The following is a 20,373-nucleotide window of genomic DNA, read 5'->3' as shown; positions in this document are numbered from 1 at the left end:
ATATCTATATCGTTTTTCTACCTCATTCCTTTAAATTTTAATTTGAGATCTTTATCTACATATTATTATGTTTTTATTATTCTTACAAGATTTTAACTATATCTATATCTATTTTTTTTTATTAAAAGTAAAATACAAGTACTCACCCTGTTCATAATAACTCTCGTTTTTTAATCCAATTATGTTTTTGGAATCACTAGTAAGTGGTTGCAATTTGTTTTCATTCTGTTCTTCTAAAATGTCAGTAATATTTTTAGCTTGAACAGAAACTTGGTCCGAAAGATTAACACCCAAGAGGAATGTGACTAATAGGCAGAGCACAACCATTTTTTAGACCTTTCTATTTAATGCGTAAATACAAATTGGTTTCATAACTAAAGCATTAATTTAAGTAATATAATTTGTCGAAGATAGTAAAATGCGTCAACTTGGATTGCCATATTTTTATTGAAGTATTAACTTGATAATTTGTTGGAGGGAGAAACAGGTTGATAATACATATCCTTATCACCTTATCAGGTTGCCAAGCGAAGTGTTAATTGCTAGGGAAAAAAAGAAATCAGTAGGAAATATTTAAAAAAAAAAAAGATTTTTCTTTTGTAATTAATTAATTTCGCGTTTGTAATTAAGAAAAAAACGCTGTTGAATTTTTAAACTACTGATTTAATTTTTATGTTTTGTATAGCTCTACATCTGCCTAATGTAAAATTATAAACTAAAAATCATTAATGGTGCTGTTTAACATAGGAGAGATGAAATCCATAAATACGCTGAAGTCATCTTTCGGTTTATTGTATCCGTTATTATCACCATGTACCATATTTGGTTTTGTGCTTTGATTAGTTGTTAGCTTAAAAATAATAGCGTTATCTTTAACATAAAAATTAATGATTAACTCGCAATTATATTTATAAATGAGTGAAATTATAGAATAATAAGGCTAGTACTTGAATGTGTATTGAAAAAGGTAATAATAAAAGGCTAAAATAGAAATTCATCATAAATTTTTGCCAAAAGCTAAAATCGTTTTTTTTTCTAAAGCAATATTCAGTGTGAGCCGTTAACATTTATTTTAAGATTTTTTGAAGAAAATAAAGTTAATCAAGATTTCACGAGTGATAAGGAAGAAGGGATTAAAAACATAAAATCCTGTTTGGTTGACAGAGGAAACAGAGAAAAGTTGAAAGACAAAAAAAAAAGTCTGTTTCTTTCGGCAACGAAACTGGTTTAAACATTTTCCTTTTGTGTCTCACTTCAGATTCGACATGTTGCGATATCACGTTTTTCTGCTCGCTTAAACGGCGACGCTTATATAGTGAAATCTGATGTTTATACTTTTTTTTATCTTTGTTTCCGACAAAGATTCTGTACTTCTCGCAGTGGTCCGGGTTCAAATGGTGGATATTCTAGATTTTAACTGGTGGTAGGATTAATGAGTGAAATGTGTGTTATGTAAATGCTATTTGCTCTTCGAAATAGTAACTTTTTATAAACAACTCAAACATGCTATGAAACTTAAGTAGCAAAAAACATGTGGTTAAATACTCAACCTTAAATGTTAAGTAAATATTATAATAATCATGTCTAAGGATGCCTTTAAGTTATTTGAAGACAAAAAAAATTGTATTTGACTACTGAGGATACATTATAGTGCTTACCAAGAAACTTTATTTTTAATGAGACTCAGATTTTTTTGTGCATTCCTGTACATATATATAATATGGGAAATATGCTCCTCATAGGAGAGCGGTCAAAGTTTTGGACTTCGTCATGCAATTTTTTTTTATGTATTTCACCATATCTCGAAAATTTTTTGAACACAATTATAAAATTCGTTTATCCGAAGATAATTACATGCAAAAAATAAATTTCAGTAAATGCTTATTAATTTTTATTACTTAATTTGATATTAGTCTGAAAAATTTTGAAATTTAAGGTATAAAATTTTTTACATCATTTTAAATATCTAATTTTACATGGCAAAATACAGAATCTGAACGAAATCAGTTGAATAGCTCCTGAGAAATCAAATTTTAAATACCGGACTATTTTAAAATTAGATTTCTCAGGGACTATGCAGCCGATTTTGTTAAAATTTTGTATTAGGCCATGTAAAATTAGATACTTTAAAATGAGGAGAAAATTTTATACCTTACAATTCAAAATTGTTTCGTCTATTATTAAATAAAATAATAAAAAATAAAAGTTTTTACTGAAATTTATTCTTTAGTTTGAATTATTTATGGATAAATGAATTTTATTATCGTGTAAAATTTTTTCAATTCGCTTAAAAAGTTCTTAAGATATGGCGAAATACGCAAGAAGTAAAATTATCATTAAACAGGGTTCCCACGTTTCAGGGGTTTCCCAGGGTTCAGGGTTTTAAAAAGTGGTAACAAAATAAAATAAATTTTGATATTTTTATTTCTGTGTAGCCACCACTAAAAATTGTTTTCTAAAGAATATGTATGCACGAAAATTCCAGCACTTAATAATAAAAAGGTATATTAAAATAAAAAAATATATTGTAGCATCGCCCTAAATTTACTACCAATTTTAAAATTTTTCAAGGACCGCGGGAACCCTGTTAAAGTGTCCAAACTTTTGCGTCCTCTTCTGACAGAACTGTGACTAGAACTATGTAAAATTAACGAAAGCCTCAAAACGCTGTAAAAGAATCTTATAATTAATATTACTATCATAATTATTAAAACTATAATTACAATTATTTATGTTATTATAAATAGTGATATAAAATGAATAGGGATATGAATAGTGATATAAAAATTATAAAACTTTGGGCCACGTTTCAGACTTTTATTTCATTTGTATGACTTCAGCTTTTATGCGAGCTTCAGGGCGCATAGTTTCTTTTCCCAACTATTTGGAAGTTCAAGTATGTTTTTATTTTAAAGTTTTTAATAAATAGTTTATTTCATGTTAGTATTCCCCACATTCTGGTCCGTCGAGCCGGAGCCATCGAAATTAAATTTTAGTTAGGGCTTTGGATTACTTTTCATGAGCTTTCAATACGCCAAAATTATTAGAGGAGCTACTTAAGCTGAAAAGAGTATATAAAAGTGAAGTTACTAGGGTAACTAATTCTATCTCTGACTTGTTGCAAGATACTGAACTTAACGCTGCACATTCTGATATTTGTTTACGTCCAAATAAGTGAACTCAATTTGGAAGTTTCAAATCTTTTCAAAGACATCTTAGTTGTTTACGACGAAGAAAATTATTCAGATTACGAAACTGAGTTTTTCGACTTACTGAATAAATTAGATAGTTTTGAATTGTCTTTAAAGAAACGAAATAGTAATTTGACTAACGCACAATTTCAAACTTCGGTTGTAGCTGAAACTCCAAAGATTTACATCAATCTTCCAAAGCTGGACTTACCTACTTTCTCAGGTGATATATTTTCATTTCGAGATTTATTTTCAGTTTCTGTATGCAATAATGAATTATCAGATTCTCAAAAATTGCAATATCTAAAATTATCAGTTAAATGCGAAGTACTATCGTTAATCAATTCTATACAAGTTTCAGATGTAAACTGTGAAAAGGCGTGGAAAGCACTCACTAATGGGTATCACAGTTTTTTTACAGCAAGTAGAAGATATTTTCCTTTATAAAACAAAATTACTTTTAAATTTCATTAAAGCAAGAAAAAAATATTGAATAAAAGAGAAAAAAAAGACTATATATTTATTTCCCTCTTCAAAAACAGGATTGGCATGATTTAAATAATTTAATTTTAAAAAGATATTTGATTTATATCACCTATTTTTTTTTAAAAAATCATTGTCTTATGGCAAAAATACTTTTTAATATAAATTATGAATACACTATCAGGAGTACATTTTCAGTTCATAAATTTTTTTTCTAAGTCTGGTTAAATTGACAATGGATGTGTTATATGGATAATTTAAGACAGGAAAATGCATGTAAATTACTAATTGATGTTCAAAATATACAAAAAAAAAAAAAAAAAAAAAAAAAAAAAAAAAAAAAAAAAAAAAAAAAAAAAAAAANAAAAAAAAAAAAAAAAAAAAAAAAAAAAGAAAAAAAGAAAGAAAGAAAGAAAAGAAGACTAAAGGTGGATTAAATTAGAAAGTAGCTTCAAAATATTATAATTTTTCTGTACATATTTCAACTGTTCTCATGTAGTTTTATGTTTATTTAAATATTAGTACTTTTAAAACTTATATGTGGTTTGTGTTATGAATAATGACAAAAACTTGTTCTGCCAAGAGTAATAAAGATTGAATGATTTCTTTTTTTGTCTCTTGATCTAAATTATTCTTAATTTCATATCAAACTGACCAATTAGCTCTTTGTCTTTGCAAATTCATGAGGGTGTTTAGTGCTGAGCTTGAACAAACAGTAACTAGGGTTTTAATTTCTTAGTGATTAGTTTCTAATGCTGACCGGCCTGTGTAGGGGGCAGGAAACTCTCCTTGCATCAGAAAGGTCGTGGGTTCGAATCCTGGGCAAGGCATGGATGTTTCTTTCGCTCTCTGTGTGCTCTATGTCTTTTCTCCTTTGTGTGTGCATGTGACCCGCCCTAAAAACGGGTTGTGGTTGTGTGAATGACGTGGCAGAAGTTGAATTCCTGGCCGTAGATTGCGCCACTGAAAAACAGGAACAATCGCACCCCTACTGCCTAAACAGGCATAAGGAAAAAAAATTAGTTTCTAATTATTAGATAAAAAAAACTTTTACACGATTCACTTAGAACTTTTTTATTATTTTTGTTACAATATTGTTTGTTAATAATAATATATTTTTAATACGTTTTGTATGAGTTTTCTAGGTAAATGTGAAGGATAAATCTTTATTTTCGTTACTTGAATGAGGGAGGAAAATATTCCCTGCATTTTTTAAACTAATTTTATAATTTTTTTTCACTGACATACATTTTATTGTTAATTTTAAATTTCACAATATGCAAGTACGTAAAACATATTTAAAAAACACTTTTACTTGGCATTGAAATTGAAAATAGGTAACTATTTTTAAAAAAATATATTACAAGAATAAAGTAAATTAAAAATAGAGTAAATATAATATGTGACGGATGGCCCACACATTTTAGTTTATGTTATGCTGCTATTTATGACAGATAAAAGAAAACTGTAAGTTATTTTCAGTCACTGTGGGAAATATTTGATTTTTAATGAGGACAAAAATTTTTGATTTCGATAGTGCAACAAATTTAAATGAATATCGAATCAATTTTTTTACAAAAGTATATTTTTAAAAATTAATCAAATTTTTATGTAAACTTTATGAATGTATTAAAAAGGAAAAAAAAATTCAATTTTTAACCCTGAAATTTCCCGCAATTTTTCCACATTGATAAAATTTCCAGACTTTTCATTGTTTTGCCACCATTTTGATAATTTAAATATGGTAGAGAGAAAAAAAGTGAATTAGAAAGAAAAAAATTAATAAAATGGAATTGAATGTAATTTGTGTTGTTAATATGAAAATAATATATTCTTTAATTTCCATATACCATAATGGAAATATTAATATTATGAGAATGTTAAATACTTATGACGAATTTCTCATAATCAAATATGAAAATAATTTTTGATTTCTTTTTACTTTCCATAATTTCTATTTTTTGTAAGAGGATAAAATCTTCTAACTAAGTATGGAAATGGCATCCTTGCAGTGAAGTGCAAAGTATTTAAAGTTGACAAACATGTAAATAAAATTTTTGATTTTCAAAAATATATTCTACTTTATTTTTACGCATGGTTTCATTAGATGAATTTTACATAGACACAGAATATCACGTGATGATAAAATTTAGATGAAATACTAAAACTTCAAAGAGAAAAAAGTCTTATCATTCATTATATTTTAATATATTTAGAATAATATCAATAAACAGGTATTCCAACTTTTGGCGACATTTCTATTTAATAACACTGCTATGTTTTTTTTTAGAGTAGCAGAGATAACTTCTCAAAATCATATTAAAATGCTAAATAAAATATATAATTGCTATTTCATTTATTACAATTTTTAAAATAAAATAGCGTACAATATTTAACTTAATATAGATTAACAATTAAGGGCAAAATGTAATAGAATGCTTCAAATTTAGTTAGTGACTAAACTAAATAAGTTGATAATAATATGAAAATTAAAAGTTTGTCTTAAAATAAGGGATAGTTAACAAATTAAAAAATCAAATTCACCATTAAAAAAAATCGTGAATTAAACTTTTCAATGCTAATTTAAATTTTAATAAAAGGGTTCCCTAACTTTATAGACTGGGCTAAGGTCCAAAGCAGATGACATTATTGTCAACATAAGTGAAAAAAAAAAAGACTTCTCAAGAAAGCCTGTCTGAAGAGCATTATTGATATAATTTACAGGTTATTTATTTTTCTTTCTTATAATTAAAATTTGACTCACAACACTTGCGATTTCTGAAAAAACATAAGGATAACTATCACATAAAAAATAATGAATGACATTTTAAAATTAAAAACAATTCATCAAAACACAAAACGGGGAATAATTTCCAACCTTTATTTTTGATGAACCTACTTAATCAAGTACAAAATGTATCAAACAACATTAATAGAAATATATACAATGCAGCAACATTTACATTTTTAAATTCGATTTTCAATTAAAAAAAAAATCAAAATTTATAATCAGATTTTTTTGAAAAAAAATTAAGAGCTTTATTAAATGATAAAAGAATATATGTTTCCTTCAATATTAGAATTAGAGTAATGCAATAAAAAACACACTTTATAAAAGCTATTTTTAAGATTTTACAGCAAAGAATAACCCAGCCGCTGAAAGTCGTAGAGTATTTTACAGCGAAAATAAAATAAAAATGTATTTGAACTTTTAACTTAAATGATTAAATATTCCTCCATTGAGTTATTGAATTCCTATCTTTTAGGTAACCTAATTAAATATTCTTTTAGATATGAAAACTCTTTTACTACTTATAAACTCAGATAATTATTTTGGATTTTGACATAAAAAATCATTTAATACTTACTTTTATAGTTTGGATCGCAGAACAAAAAGAATTGTGTATTAGTGATAAAAAATATTGTCAGAAATTTTTTTGTTTAATGTCAATAAATTTAAATTTTGAATAAATTTTTTTTTAGAAGCAGAAAATCTTATCACTATATCAAAGTTATGCAGTGTCATATTTTTCAAAATTAAATAACCATAAATTTAACATTTGAATAAAGGTATTTAATTAAAACAAATGCTTAGTTTAAAAAAATGAAAACAACGAATTTTTGATTAAGTATACTACTTAATATACTAAGAATTTCCAACAAGAAACAAGATCAACAATCTTCATAAACAATATATCAACAATGACAAGCAGTGAAAATACTAAACAAAATACATTAAAGAAATACTATCCTTCCTTTACGCAGAAAAAATAAATAAATTTTCTGCAATTTGCAATGGAAATAGCTAAAAAAATATTACACGCCTTTTAAAGTTTTTAAAACACACTACAGAATAAATAACAAATTACAGTAATTATTTTAACAAAAGATTATGTAGATTTTACAATTACACATTAAAAAAATTGGCAATGTAATTAAGAGTTTCATTAAAAAAGTTCCAAACTCACATTGGCAGCACCAGTTACTGCATAAATGATTCAAGATTGTTTTTTGATGAGTTAAAAAAATATACAGCATTGCATTTGACATTAATTTCAATTCTTAAAAAAATAAAAACACTGTATTCAATATTCAAAGAAAGCTTACAATGAATTAGTAAAAAAGAAACAGAGGTACTATAGGCATAAAAATGATTTAGACACAATTGGAGTTTATGCGCCTCAAAAAAAATGTGAATTTTAACAAAAAAATAATTATATAGTATACTATAAAGTCACGCTACAATGATAACTTGTATTGGATAAATAGAATGGTTTTAAAAATTTATCAAACTTTTGGAGAGGTTAATGACAAAAATATCAAAAACAAGCTCTCCAGTCTCTTAAACAAGGAAGGTACTTGAAGTGTCATTCGCCATTTGTAGATAGTTTTTTTTTAAGTTAGGAACATTAACACCCATTCCAATTATCAGTAACTTTCATTAGTTGTAAATTTTATAAGTTAATAAAAAATTGGAATAATTGTAAATGACGTTAAAAGTTATTTCATCAAAAACAATTAAAATTGCTTTTTTTTTTTTAAAACTGAGATTGATGCTTTGTTTTATTTATTTATTTATCTTAAAATGAACTTCATGCATGGTGGAATTGTTCTTAAATTTTATTTGTCACGTAGATGAAAAGCATGATTGGCTGAAAAGGGTTGTTTTAATAAAATGCTTTCATTTATCCTCAATTAAAAACTTTAATATATGTGTTTTTAAATACAAAAAAAATAAATAAATTCTAAATAACATTTAGAAATTAGAATTAAAACTATATATATACTTATATATTCTAAATTTCCATCACAACTCTGAATTTAAAAGAAACTTTTAATATAACAATTTATTTGCTGAATGTCTTAAGCAGTCTTCTAAGACATTTGCTTAAGGACACTAAGGCTATTGGTGCTTAAGAGCTCTTAAAAAGTGATTTACTCAACTGAGTTAAGTATGGTGTGTTTGGGGAAATTTTTGTGATACACTCAACGATTTTTGTCCCCAGAACTAAAACAAAATGAATATAATAAATCAGGAACTTCCTTATTAGTGCAACAAAAGATATCTTGAGTAAACTAGACACGAAATTATAAAAATTCTAAGTAATAATAGGAAATGTGAAGGTCCACTACATCATATATAAAAGTGAATACATGAATGTTAATAGAAAGTTGTTGCAAGTTCATACATAACATACATTCATAACCTAAGAATGAGGGTTGAATTAAGATGAGCTTTTGTATCATCTTTGCTTTGGCCTTGATTTTGCCTGTAAAAAAGATAGAAATACTAATTAGGAAAATATTTGAACACACATTATTACAAAAAAAAAAAATATTGACATAAAATTACAGGTTGACAAGAAGTAACTTGGACACTTATTTAAATGGTGGTTAGGAATAATGTAAGCTACTTCTCGTTCTTATTAAACAACTAATAAATAAATCAGTTTGATTTGAATGAAGATTTAAATGATTTTTCCTTAAAAAAAAAAATCATTGATTTCAATCAAATGATTTTTTAAAGATATCATTAATTTAAAAAAACATTGTAACATAAGATTTATTGATTTTTATAGTTTCAAAACATACTGCAAAAATAAATATAGTGCTATGTTAATAAGTTTAAATTAGCAAAAATATATAAGTAACTTAATGCAGAACAAATTACAGTGCTTTTAAAATGATATTTATTTAATAAATTACTTTATTCATGTGAATTTTTTAAATGCAAACTAAGAACAAAGTAAAGTTTAATGAAGTTATTACATATGGATTCATTTTATATTTAATAAAATAAATTGAGAAATTTTTTAAATTTTGTGGTTGTTGGCTTGCTGACATAAACCTCAGACAAAGAAATAAAACAGAATGAAATCACATGATATTGACAGATTTTTGACTTTGCTCTTTTGAGTAGTATTCCATATTTAACTTTTTTTTAGCAGCTTCGTCTTTCTGTTGGCAACATTTTATTTCACAAACAGTGCAAATTTTGCATGAATTTTGGGACATCTTTCAGTTATAACATTATTAAAGCAAAACAAGATGAACAGTATAAGTGCTAGTCATTCAAATAGATTTTTTTTTCCTGAAATACAAAGCGAATAGCGAAATAATAAAATTAAAAGATAAGCATATTTTTTAGGTGAGAGAACTGCAATAGTTACAAGTACTCACTTCAATCATTTTATTTTTTGCTGTTCTAGCAGATGCTCTTGTCACAAAAGAGTTAGTAGTCTTTATGGAACTTGTTACCTTATGACTCCTTGTAACAGGTTTCTCCTTTCTAAGAGGAGGGGAAAGAAGTAAAGAATACCAAAATAAATGGAAAGAAACAAAAAATTGAGTAACTTATACTGTTTCAAATCATAAACATAAGTGAAAAATAAATCAAATCAAAATCACTTATTAAACACTAGTCATTCAACATACAATTCTAATGCATTTTTCAATCAAAATAAATTTGGGGTCTAAAAAGAAACTATCTTTGTGTCTAGAATTTAATCTTAGTGTTTTAAATGTCAAAATAAGTGGGAAAAAAATATTATTCAATTCTAAATGTAGTTTTGTAGTTTACTTTAATAATAATAAAAAAAAACTTTAATAAAACAAAAATCTTCAAAGTTATATGAATGGTTACCAGTGTAGCAAATCACTGGTTTTGAAAGCATAAAATTCTAATTTAATTTTTAATTTATTTTAACACAAAGGCTTAAAACAGTGGCCTTCAACCTAGAATGTGCTTTTAGGAGTTGGAGACAGATGGACTCATTATAAGTTTAAAGAGTTGTATACATTTTTCTACATGTTTATTCCTTCCTTTCTAAATGTTTTTCACACTTACTCAATATTAAGAATGATACAAAGTAAAGAAGAAAAAAATCTCATAGATTAATAGCAATTCAATATTCAAGCAATTAAATAGTAAAAAGGGGCAAGTTCATTCAACCCATAAATTTTATAGATAGCAACTCATAATATAGAGATAGCAAGTCATAAATTTTAAATTTATTTAGAGTTTAAATGTAATATGTGTGATAAAATGGGATAAAGATTAAATTCATTATTATAAATTTTCTTTTAAAATAAAGGAATTTGGTTTGATATTACTTGCAATTTTTATTACAAAAAGATCTCCCATTACAGTCTGTTCTTTATGAGAACTTATCGATTGTAAACAAAATAATATGGTCATCATCTATAAGTTCAGTTAAGTATAAGAACACTGCTTCATGAATTGTTTTTTTCTTTTTTTTTTTTTTTAAAATGGCGGGCACTTGGGGTTTGCCCCACTGGCCACAGAAATGCTAGAACTGCTACTCTCTTCTTGTTACCCAGTGGGCACCTGTGGCGAAGAAACGGTGGTGGAGCAGCGTCGCCCACGTCACACNAAGAGAATAAAATGGCGGACACTTGGGGTTTGTACCATTGGCCACAGAAATGCCAAAACTGCTACTCTCTTCTCGTTACCCAGTGGCGAAGAAACGGCGGTGGAGCAGCGTCGCCCACGTCACACAACCACAAATCCATTTATTGGGCGGGTCACATTCACACACAAAGGAGAAAGGACATAGAACACAAAGAGGGAGAAAGAAACATCCATGCCCAGAGCGGGATTCGAACCCGCAGCCACTGGCTCCGCAGTCAGGCCCGCTAACCGCTCGGCCATCTGGCCGGCGCTTCATCAATTGTATGGGAATAATATTTTTTTCAGCATAACAGCAATACATTTTTTAAAATATAATTTTAAAGGTCTTGATGAAAGTCTTTAAAAGTAGAGGTATTGGTGACTTCGCAAATGATGTACTAACCATACAGTTCCAGGTAGACTAGGGGTGCTCAACCTGCGGCCCAGATGCGGCCCGCCAACCCTCGATGTGCGGCCCGCGGCCGCAATCTGAACAAAATGAAAAATTTGTTTTTGAAAAATAATAAAAAAAATTCGGTAATTTAAATTTACACTTTTAAGTTNTTTTTTCCGATAAATTGATTCTGATTTTCGAATTCTGTTTTCCTTCTTAAGTAATCAGTTTTGCATTTTCTAATTTTAAACGTTTTAAAGTATTGTATTTTCTGCAAAGAGATTACAAGGTTAACCGACAAAAAGAATTTAGTGTTATATAAACAATGATGTTTATATAACAATCACCACCAACAATTGCTTTCAATATGTCGGTCTAAACACTTTGGCATGCGGCCCTTCATTGGTCGAACTGCTGTGCATGTGGCCCTTCACTGAAAAAGGTTGTGCACCCCTAAGGTAGACGTTTAAAGATTGTGTTTTTTCTTTCAATAAAAGCAATTTTAAGAATCTACATCTCTTTACACTAAAAAGAACACGTTTTTGAATAAAAATAAATATTAATAAAATTCATTTTATTCAAAAAGCGCCAAAGTTTTAAAGAATTAATCATTACAATAAAATTATTTGAAACCAAAATGATAATTTGAAAGTTATGATACAGTAGGGAACCGATTATCCGGAACTATCGGGACCATCGCTATTCCGGATAACTGATTTTTCCGGTTTTCTGAATCGCTACAAAAAGCCGTTTTTTTATTGTCAAACTCAACTAAAAAAAAAATATTTGGAAATTATCTTAAAGAGAAGAAAAAACAATGAAGTAATACAGTAATGATTATTTCCAAAATGATGGTAAGGTAACATCTTTCAAAAAAGAAAGAAAAATCCTAAAATCTTATGAGGAAGTTTTTTTATTTTTAAAAAATGGAGGGAAAATTTATTGAATTTCGTTCCGGTTTTTTGGTTTTCCGATTTCCGTATAACGGGTTCTGTACTGTAGTAAGTTTTCATAGCATGCTAATAGTTTTAACATATAAATTTTTTTCCAGAGCTAATAAATTAATATTGTTTTTTTAAAATAAAGTATGTTGGTGGTAGTGAAGTGCTAAAATGATTTTGTCCACTGCTGGTCTTTAATATTCTTAAGCCACCATCCAAAAATAACAAAAGTTTTGGTTAAGAGAAAAAAAAAAGATTAAGCTTGACAGAGTTAAGCCAAGAATTATCTAAAATAAAACTATGTGTTATAAAAAATATTTAAAAAACAGATCCTAAAAATAAAAGGATTGGATCTAAATTTCCATTTTATTACTACATGTTTAACCAAAAAAAAAAAAAAAAAAAAAATTAAGGTTTAAAAAAAAGATAATTAATGATTTCCAAAGAAGTTTTTATACAACATTTAAAATTAAACTTGTTCTTCAATTAAAATTTTTTTAGAATTATTAATAATAGGATTAAAAACCTAATAAGCAGGTGTAGTGTTGCTACAACTCTCTTTCCTTTTTATGACTATCAGTGAGCCTATTTCTGCCCAAACTGTCTGACTGTTTTAGATAGCCTCTCTGTAAATAAATTAAGCAGTTTTGGTCTGCCAATTTTTGTGTAAGGGTTGAAAACCTGTGAAGAGGGGCAGGAGAGAGGTGAGGAAGAGAGGGGAGAGGACTGGACTAGCTGCTAGAAGAAGTGGAGAAAAGGATTTTTGGTAGAAAATTCTGAAGAATAAAGATACATCTACCCTGAAAGAATGGCTGCAACAGGACTGAACAATTAAGATAAATCCAGCGAATAATATCCTGCCACTTACAAATAGATCATCAGCTCCTCAACATTTTTAAGCACATGTGCAAGATAAGTGACTTTAGATTTTATTAACTCCAGCAGTGATTCCCTTTTCTTAAAGATTCTTCAAATCTGTTTGTCACATGTTGATATAATATAATTTGTATAGTATAATTTAATATAGTATATAGTAATATAGTATAATTTGTAATGATCTTATTTTATTATGCCACATGGTCAAATTTATTCTCATGAGTAAATCTTGATAATTGAGTTGATCATCATTAAAATTGCTTAAGTTAATTCTATCCCTTGTGATCATTATTTCTGGACAGATATTTTTTTTATACTTTATTTGTATGTGTTGGTGATGATTTGGGATAGGCCTTAGTTGTAAAAATGCATTAGTACTAAATTGTAACAATTGTCCCACTATACTTTACCCAAATTCTCACCACACAGGGTACTCCAAGACTTGATTATTCCAAATTTAGAAGGCATCAAGAGGATGAAAGGTTTCGATAGATAATGAGATCACATATTTTGGTGAGAGGGTGAAAATAGCTAAGGATGCATACAGGCTTTGAGTTTAGGGACAATTCTGGACCCACTGGAGGATTTCATACTGTAGATTGTTGTCTTGTTTATCTGGGAATCACTTTACATTGATGTAGACTAAGCAATGACGTCAGAGAGTGCCATTAGGAAAAAAATCTTGTAATAAATAATCAAATAAATCCTTTAGCACTTATAATGTTAGTAAAATCTTTTGTAGTTATGCTCATGCATGGCGTCGAAACCCGCTAGGGCTTTTTCTCTCAATCTTTTCAATCTTCTCAACATGGTTTGTGACCCTTATGGTAAGTTTTCATCGTCATGATGCCTTTTATCACACCTCTCAATTCTTTACTCAAATTTCGGAATGTCCTGTAAATTTACCAGTAGTATGACTACATTTAAAAAAAAAAAATTAAGGATTAAAAGAAGAAATGAATAAATTTTCCCTGAAGCTTTAGTAACCAACTCTGAAACATATACAGTTTAAATTTTCTAAGATATAATGGAAAAAAAAAACTTATAACTGACTATAAAAATTTAAACAAGTATTTTATCAAATGATAGTTTTCATTAAGTGTAAGAAAGCCACACAAGCTTGTCTTTTGGTGTATTAATAGTTTTAAATTGTGCAGTTAATACAATCTGAGGAATAAGGATGCAAGCAATGAAGAAAATAAAGGAGGAAAAATATTAAAGCAAATAACTAGTTGGTAGACTAAAAGACAGTCTATTGAAATATATTCAAGTACATTTAAACTGAATTTATAAAAATGAAATGGAAACAAACTAACTATAAGCTTGTAAGATAAACAGGATATTATAAAAGTAGTACTTACAATTCTGACCAAACATTCTTAATTTATTAACAAAAAAAAAAAAAAAAATTAATTGATTTACCTCGACAAACTGTTCTCCTCAACAGACTCGTTAATTTGATTGAACAGGATTTTAGATTTATTTTGCCATACGGCATTATTTTGGGAGTTCTGAACAATGACTGAAGCAACACCAGATTTTTTGGAAGCATTCTTTAAAATAATTGATGTAAAGCTTTGTATAGAGTCCACAGAAGAGCTCTCTTTTGTATCACTTATGGAGGAACTGGCAGTTTGTGAAGACTCTTCTTCCACAGCAGAGGAAGATGCATTGCTACGTAATGAGTGAAGCAAAGGGGCTGTATCTTTCTTCCTACAAAGAGTATTTAATAAAGTTTACATATAACTTATCACTCTTTATCAAGACAAACACAGAGTGTGGTAATTAAAGTGCAGTGTTTAGAAACTTTAACATATACAATGTACAGAGAGTAAAAACTAGATATAAAGAATACGGCATATTGAAAGAAGTTCGCTATTATGATTAGTTTCCAAGTAACCGTCAAAATGTTAATATACAAAATCGTATGTTTATAATGAAATAAAAATTCCAGCATCCCCACTATAGAGACGAGTTTTTTTAAAAATTTTTATAGAATAATACACTTTTCTACTGTTTAAGTTAGCAATGTTTAACATGCAAAGGAAAAATGGGGATATTTTTATTCATTTTAAGAGAAGGAAAAAACAAACATGCATCATTCCTCCTTTAGGCTGTGACCTACTGCACATGAACTAAGTTGGCAGAAGATTGAAAAAAATATATTGCAGGTTTGTTAGCCAAGATATGTTAGTAGAAAAATGGATTAAAACTTGATACAGAAACACAGCTGTACAGTATTCACAGTGGGCATGTATCAGAGGAACAGTTTATTGTACGCGAACAGTCTACATTAACAACTATGGTAAATAAAGAAAACAGAGTTTGTTGTAAACGAAAAACGACTACCACTATCAATACGTTTGGGCGACACAGTTTGCTGTTGATTAAGCACAACAGCTAAGTTAAATTCATTCTTACTATAGATATAGACAGGAAAAACACCACATTGTTGAAGAGGAAATACAACTGCTCGATGGCTAGAAGGTTGAAGTAATCCTTAAACTCCCTAATTTCAACCACAGTTACAAGTCAGGATATCACCTTTGTTGCTATTGGCATGACACACAGGGCTGACTCTCAACGTTCAACAACTCAGGGATACAAAATTCCACATACAGAAGAAAAGGTATAGAATTCAGGTTTAAGATGTATATACTTGATATTTGGAATTGTTTTTTTTTTAAAAAATAAGAGTGAATTCAGGAGTCAATTCATTGATTGAATACTCGCAAAATTTACAATTTTGAAGTTAAACATGAAGGTTTGACTTACATACTAGAAAATGTATTTAAACAAGCCATAATTTATATCTAAACATCAAATGTTTTTCTTATATTGTAGAAATAAAATTTGAAACCAATATTGATTCACCCCATATTTAAAACTATAATTGCTATAAAATTCATTGATCTGTCAGATACACGTAAGATACTATTACTATTTTTTAATATTTATATTGGAGCAGCAGTTAAAATTTATAAAAGTAATATTTAAAAATCCCTGCTAAATAAAATATACCCCAATTTATAAGAAATATGCTTGAATATAAAGATTTTTTAATACATTTGGTATGATTTCTGTAATAGTAAACAAAATTATACATAAATTATTATTTTTTTAAATGTGTTTCTGCAAAGTAATGCCATTGACTGTTGCTTTAATTAAATTGAAATTTCATCAGATATACTTTCTTTCTCAACCTATATAAAGATAAATAATAAAGAGTTCATAAAAGTTAAGTAAAAACATTTTTTAAAATTTTCAATATATTGTAAAATATTTCTAACTCTCTATTTTTTTGTGCTGCGATATATTCTATAAATAAATAATTTATTATTATTTTTGTATTGAACTTTACGAAAACTGGAATATACTAATAAAACTACAAATACATAATATAAAAAACATTATTTTTTAAAAATAGTTTAAAGAGATAAGACAAGTTGTATGATGATAAACTTACAATTAAGAAAAAAAAATTAAAAAAAATTCAGAAAAGCTTTAAGAACTATTAAAAATGCATGTTAAATGAAAAATAATGTTTTAAAAATCTCTTGAAAACATGTCTTATAGTAGCATTTTTTTTATAATATATATATACACATTGTAACTTGTATTTACAAGAATTTAAATTAAAAGTTAATTATTAGTAAAAATAAGATCAGTAAAATAAATATGTACTTTATAGATATAATAAAGATAAACAGGAATTTATCATATTTTAATTACAATCTTCAAAAGCATCAATGTTGCATCTTATTACCAAAATTGAAAGATTGCATATAGCCCAAAAGAAAATTCTTTATACAGAGTGTAACACAACCACACTGACAAACTTCTAGGGAAGATAAGGCATATCATAAGGATTAAAAACCCAGGACTGGAAATGTCATCGTACGCGGCTAGGGAGCTTCCTTTTATGAACTGTTTCAAGGTATGTCTTTGAACAGGTATTTTTATTTATCAGACTTATTTTATTATTACGTTTTCTAACAACTATTGAGGAAAATGGCATTTAAATTAGTTCTGTATTATATATTTAATCTTAATTTAAAAGATTTGGTTTGTAGTTTGATAAGCTAACCAAATTTTTAAACCAGGATTAAAAATCTGATTCTTAACCAATTTAAATGCCATTTTTGACAATAATTAAAAAACATAAAATCAAGAAAAAATTAGAAATATCATTGAAATTTCATAAAAATAATTAAAAAAGGGAAAAAATTCTAATTAGTGAAAAAAAATGACAAAAAAAAAAAACATGCATAATGCTCAATAAGAGAAAAAAAATGCATTTATTATTGAAATTCCAGTCCTAGCTTTAGCAATATAAAATAAGTATCAAACATTACTTTTTGTTATTTGTAGGCAATTCCTTCTCTGGGCTAGCCACCCTTTTTCTATTACTACTTCTTCCAGTTCTTTCAGATACTTCACTATCACTTAAATTATTCTGAAAGGAAGGAGCACCATTTTTTAATGATTGACTATTTAAAACTAAAGAGCTGTTTTTTCCCCTTTTCCTTTTGATGGGAGAAACATTGTTCAATCGGAGTGTAAATGTACCAGCATACTCTTCAATTTCATCAGAATTTAAACAAACATTGCACTCTTTGATCAAACGTTTGATGGAATCAGAATCTGATATGTTGACACTGATTCCATCCGAACTGTCCATCTGTACATCAGAATTACCACCTTCATCTGATGAGATGGTTTCAGAATTTGAAGCACCGACTTTCGTCCGTCCTCTCTTTTTAGTAATTCTTTTAGGTCTATCACGTTTTCGCACTGATCCATTTTGCACTTCAGTTACTCTTTTACTCTGGTTTTCCCTCGGGACAGCAAATTCCCCATTGCTTTGATTTTGATGAGAATTTTTAGGAGTTGTTTTTTTTTTCTTTACTACTGAAATTTCCTCTTTGTTAGCTAAATCTTCTCTGCTTCCGTTGTCAGATCTAGAATAAGTTAACAAATCAATAATAATTGATTTAGAAATAATTAAAAATTGTATCATGCAGCAAAATAAGTATGAGTGAACTAACAAAAAGAAAATAATTAGAATTCAAAAGAGAATAATCAATAAGCATGATAATTTTCATAAACAATAATTATCTTGGAAAATAGAATGGATTTTTAGAATAAGATAAATAACCAAAGATACAAAGGATCTTTGGTTATTTATTTTATTCTAAAACTCCATACTATGTAACATGATAATTAACAGAAAGATAAGACATGATGAACTTACAATTAGAGATAAATAAATAAAAATGCAGAAAAGCCTTAAGAACTATTAAAAATGAACTTTAAATGAAAAACATGTTTTATAGTAGCATTTTTTAATAATATGTATATATATATATACATACATATATATATTGTAACTTGTATTTATAAGAAGTTAAATTAAAAGTTAATTATTAGTAAAAATAAGATCAGTAAAATAAATATGTACCTTATAGACAAAATAAAGATAAATAGGAATTTATCATATTTAAATTATAATCTTTAAGACCATCTATGTTGCATTTTATTACCAAAATTGAAAGATTGCATATTGCCCAAAAAATTCTTTATACAGAGTGTATCACAACCACACTGACAAACTTCTAGGGAAGATAGGGCATATCATAAGGATTAAAAACCCATGACTGGAAATGTCATCGTACGCTGCTAGGGGCTTTCCTTTTATGAACTGTTTCAATGTATGTCTTTGAACAGGTATTTTTAGTTATCAGATTTGTTTTATTATTATGTTTTCTAACAACTATTGTGGAAAATGGCATTTAAATTGGTTCTGTATTATATATTTAATCCCAATTTTAAAGATTTGGTTTGTAGTTTGATAAGCTAATCAAATTTTAAAATCAGGATTAAAAATCTGATTCTTAACCAATTTAAATGCCATTTTCGACAATAATTAAAAACCATAACATTAATAAATTTTTTTAAAAAATCATTGAAATTTCATGAAAATAATTAAAAAAGGGAAAAAAAATTCTAATTAGTGAAAAAAAATGTCAAAAAACAAACAAACCTGCATTATGGTCAATAAGAGAAAAAAATGCAACTATTATTGAAATTCCAGCACTAGCTTTAGTGATAAGTGAAATAAAATAAGTATCAACAATTACTTTTTGTTATTTGTAGGCGATTCCTTCTCTGGGCTAGCCACCCGCTTTCTATTACTACTTCTTCCAGCACTTTTAGACACTTCACTATCACGTAAATTATTCTGAAAGGAAGGAGTACCATTTTTTAATGAATGACTATTTAAAACTAAAGAGTTGTTTCCCCCCCTTTTCCTTTTCATGGGAGAAACATTGTTCATTCGGAGTGGAAATGTACCACCATACTGTTCAATTTCATCAGAATTTAAACAAACATTGCACTCTTTGATCAAACGTTTGATGGAATCAGAATCTGATATGTTGACACTGATTCCATCAGAACTGTCCATCTCTACAACAGAATTACCCCCGTTACATGATGAGATGGTTTCAGAATTTGAAGCACTGTCTTTCGTCTGTCCGCTCCTTTTAGCAATTCTTTTAGCTCTACCACGTTTTTGCACTTTAGCTACAAGAATTCTTTTCCTCCGGTTTTTCTCCGGGGCAGCAAATTCCCAATTGATTTTACTTTGAGAATTTTTAGGAGCTGTTCTTTTTTTCTTTACCACTGAAATTTCCTCTTCACTAGCTAAATCTTCTCCGTTTTCGTTGTCAGATCTAGAATAATTTAACAAATCAATAATAATTGATTTAAAAATAATTAAAAATTGCATTATGCAGCAAAATAAGTATGAGTGAACTAACGAAAAGAAAATAATTAGAAGTCAAAAGAGAATAATTAATAAATATGATAATTTTCATAAACAATAATTATCCTGTTATATAGAATGGATTTTTAGAATAAGACAAATAACCAAAGATACAAAGGATCTCTGGTTATTTATTTTAGTCTAAAACTCCATACAATGTAACATGATAATTAACAGAGAGTGTTTTTTAGTTTACTAATAAACAATAAAAATACAATATTATTAATGAAGTAATTAGAAATATCATTGAA

At 27.6% G+C, this 20,373-nt stretch overlaps 2 protein-coding genes across 3 annotated transcripts in view; both read right to left on the bottom strand.

Annotated features, from left to right (window-relative positions):
* Positions 1-499, bottom strand: part of LOC107453958 (rh5-interacting protein) — a 41,384-nt gene extending 40,885 nt beyond the window's left edge. The window contains exon 1 of one of the 2 annotated variants that reach the window (XM_043053958.2): positions 147-499. In XM_043053958.2, the coding sequence (XP_042909892.1) occupies positions 147-327 (181 nt within the window). In that variant the 5' untranslated portion in view covers positions 328-499. The remainder of the gene's footprint in view (positions 1-146) is intronic. The other variant, XM_043053956.2, reaches the window with a different exon arrangement.
* Positions 500-8,790: 8,291 nt separating this feature from the next.
* LOC122271718 (uncharacterized) lies at positions 8,791-20,101 on the bottom strand. The gene is made up of 5 exons (XM_043053959.2): positions 19,437-20,101; positions 17,652-18,257; positions 14,719-15,009; positions 9,855-9,963; positions 8,791-8,944 (listed from the first exon to the last, which is right to left on the bottom strand). Exons 1-5 carry the CDS (start codon positions 20,084-20,086, stop codon positions 8,918-8,920), a joined length of 1,683 nt encoding a protein of 560 aa, XP_042909893.1. The 5' UTR covers positions 20,087-20,101; the 3' UTR covers positions 8,791-8,917.
* Between the last annotated feature and the right edge of the window lie 272 nt (positions 20,102-20,373).

Source organism: Parasteatoda tepidariorum, chromosome 2, assembly GCF_043381705.1.
Source record: "Parasteatoda tepidariorum isolate YZ-2023 chromosome 2, CAS_Ptep_4.0, whole genome shotgun sequence".
Lineage (NCBI taxonomy): Eukaryota > Metazoa > Arthropoda > Arachnida > Araneae > Theridiidae > Parasteatoda > Parasteatoda tepidariorum.
The sequence above is the reverse complement of the archived record's forward strand: the minus strand, read 5'-3'. Positions and strand labels throughout refer to the sequence as shown.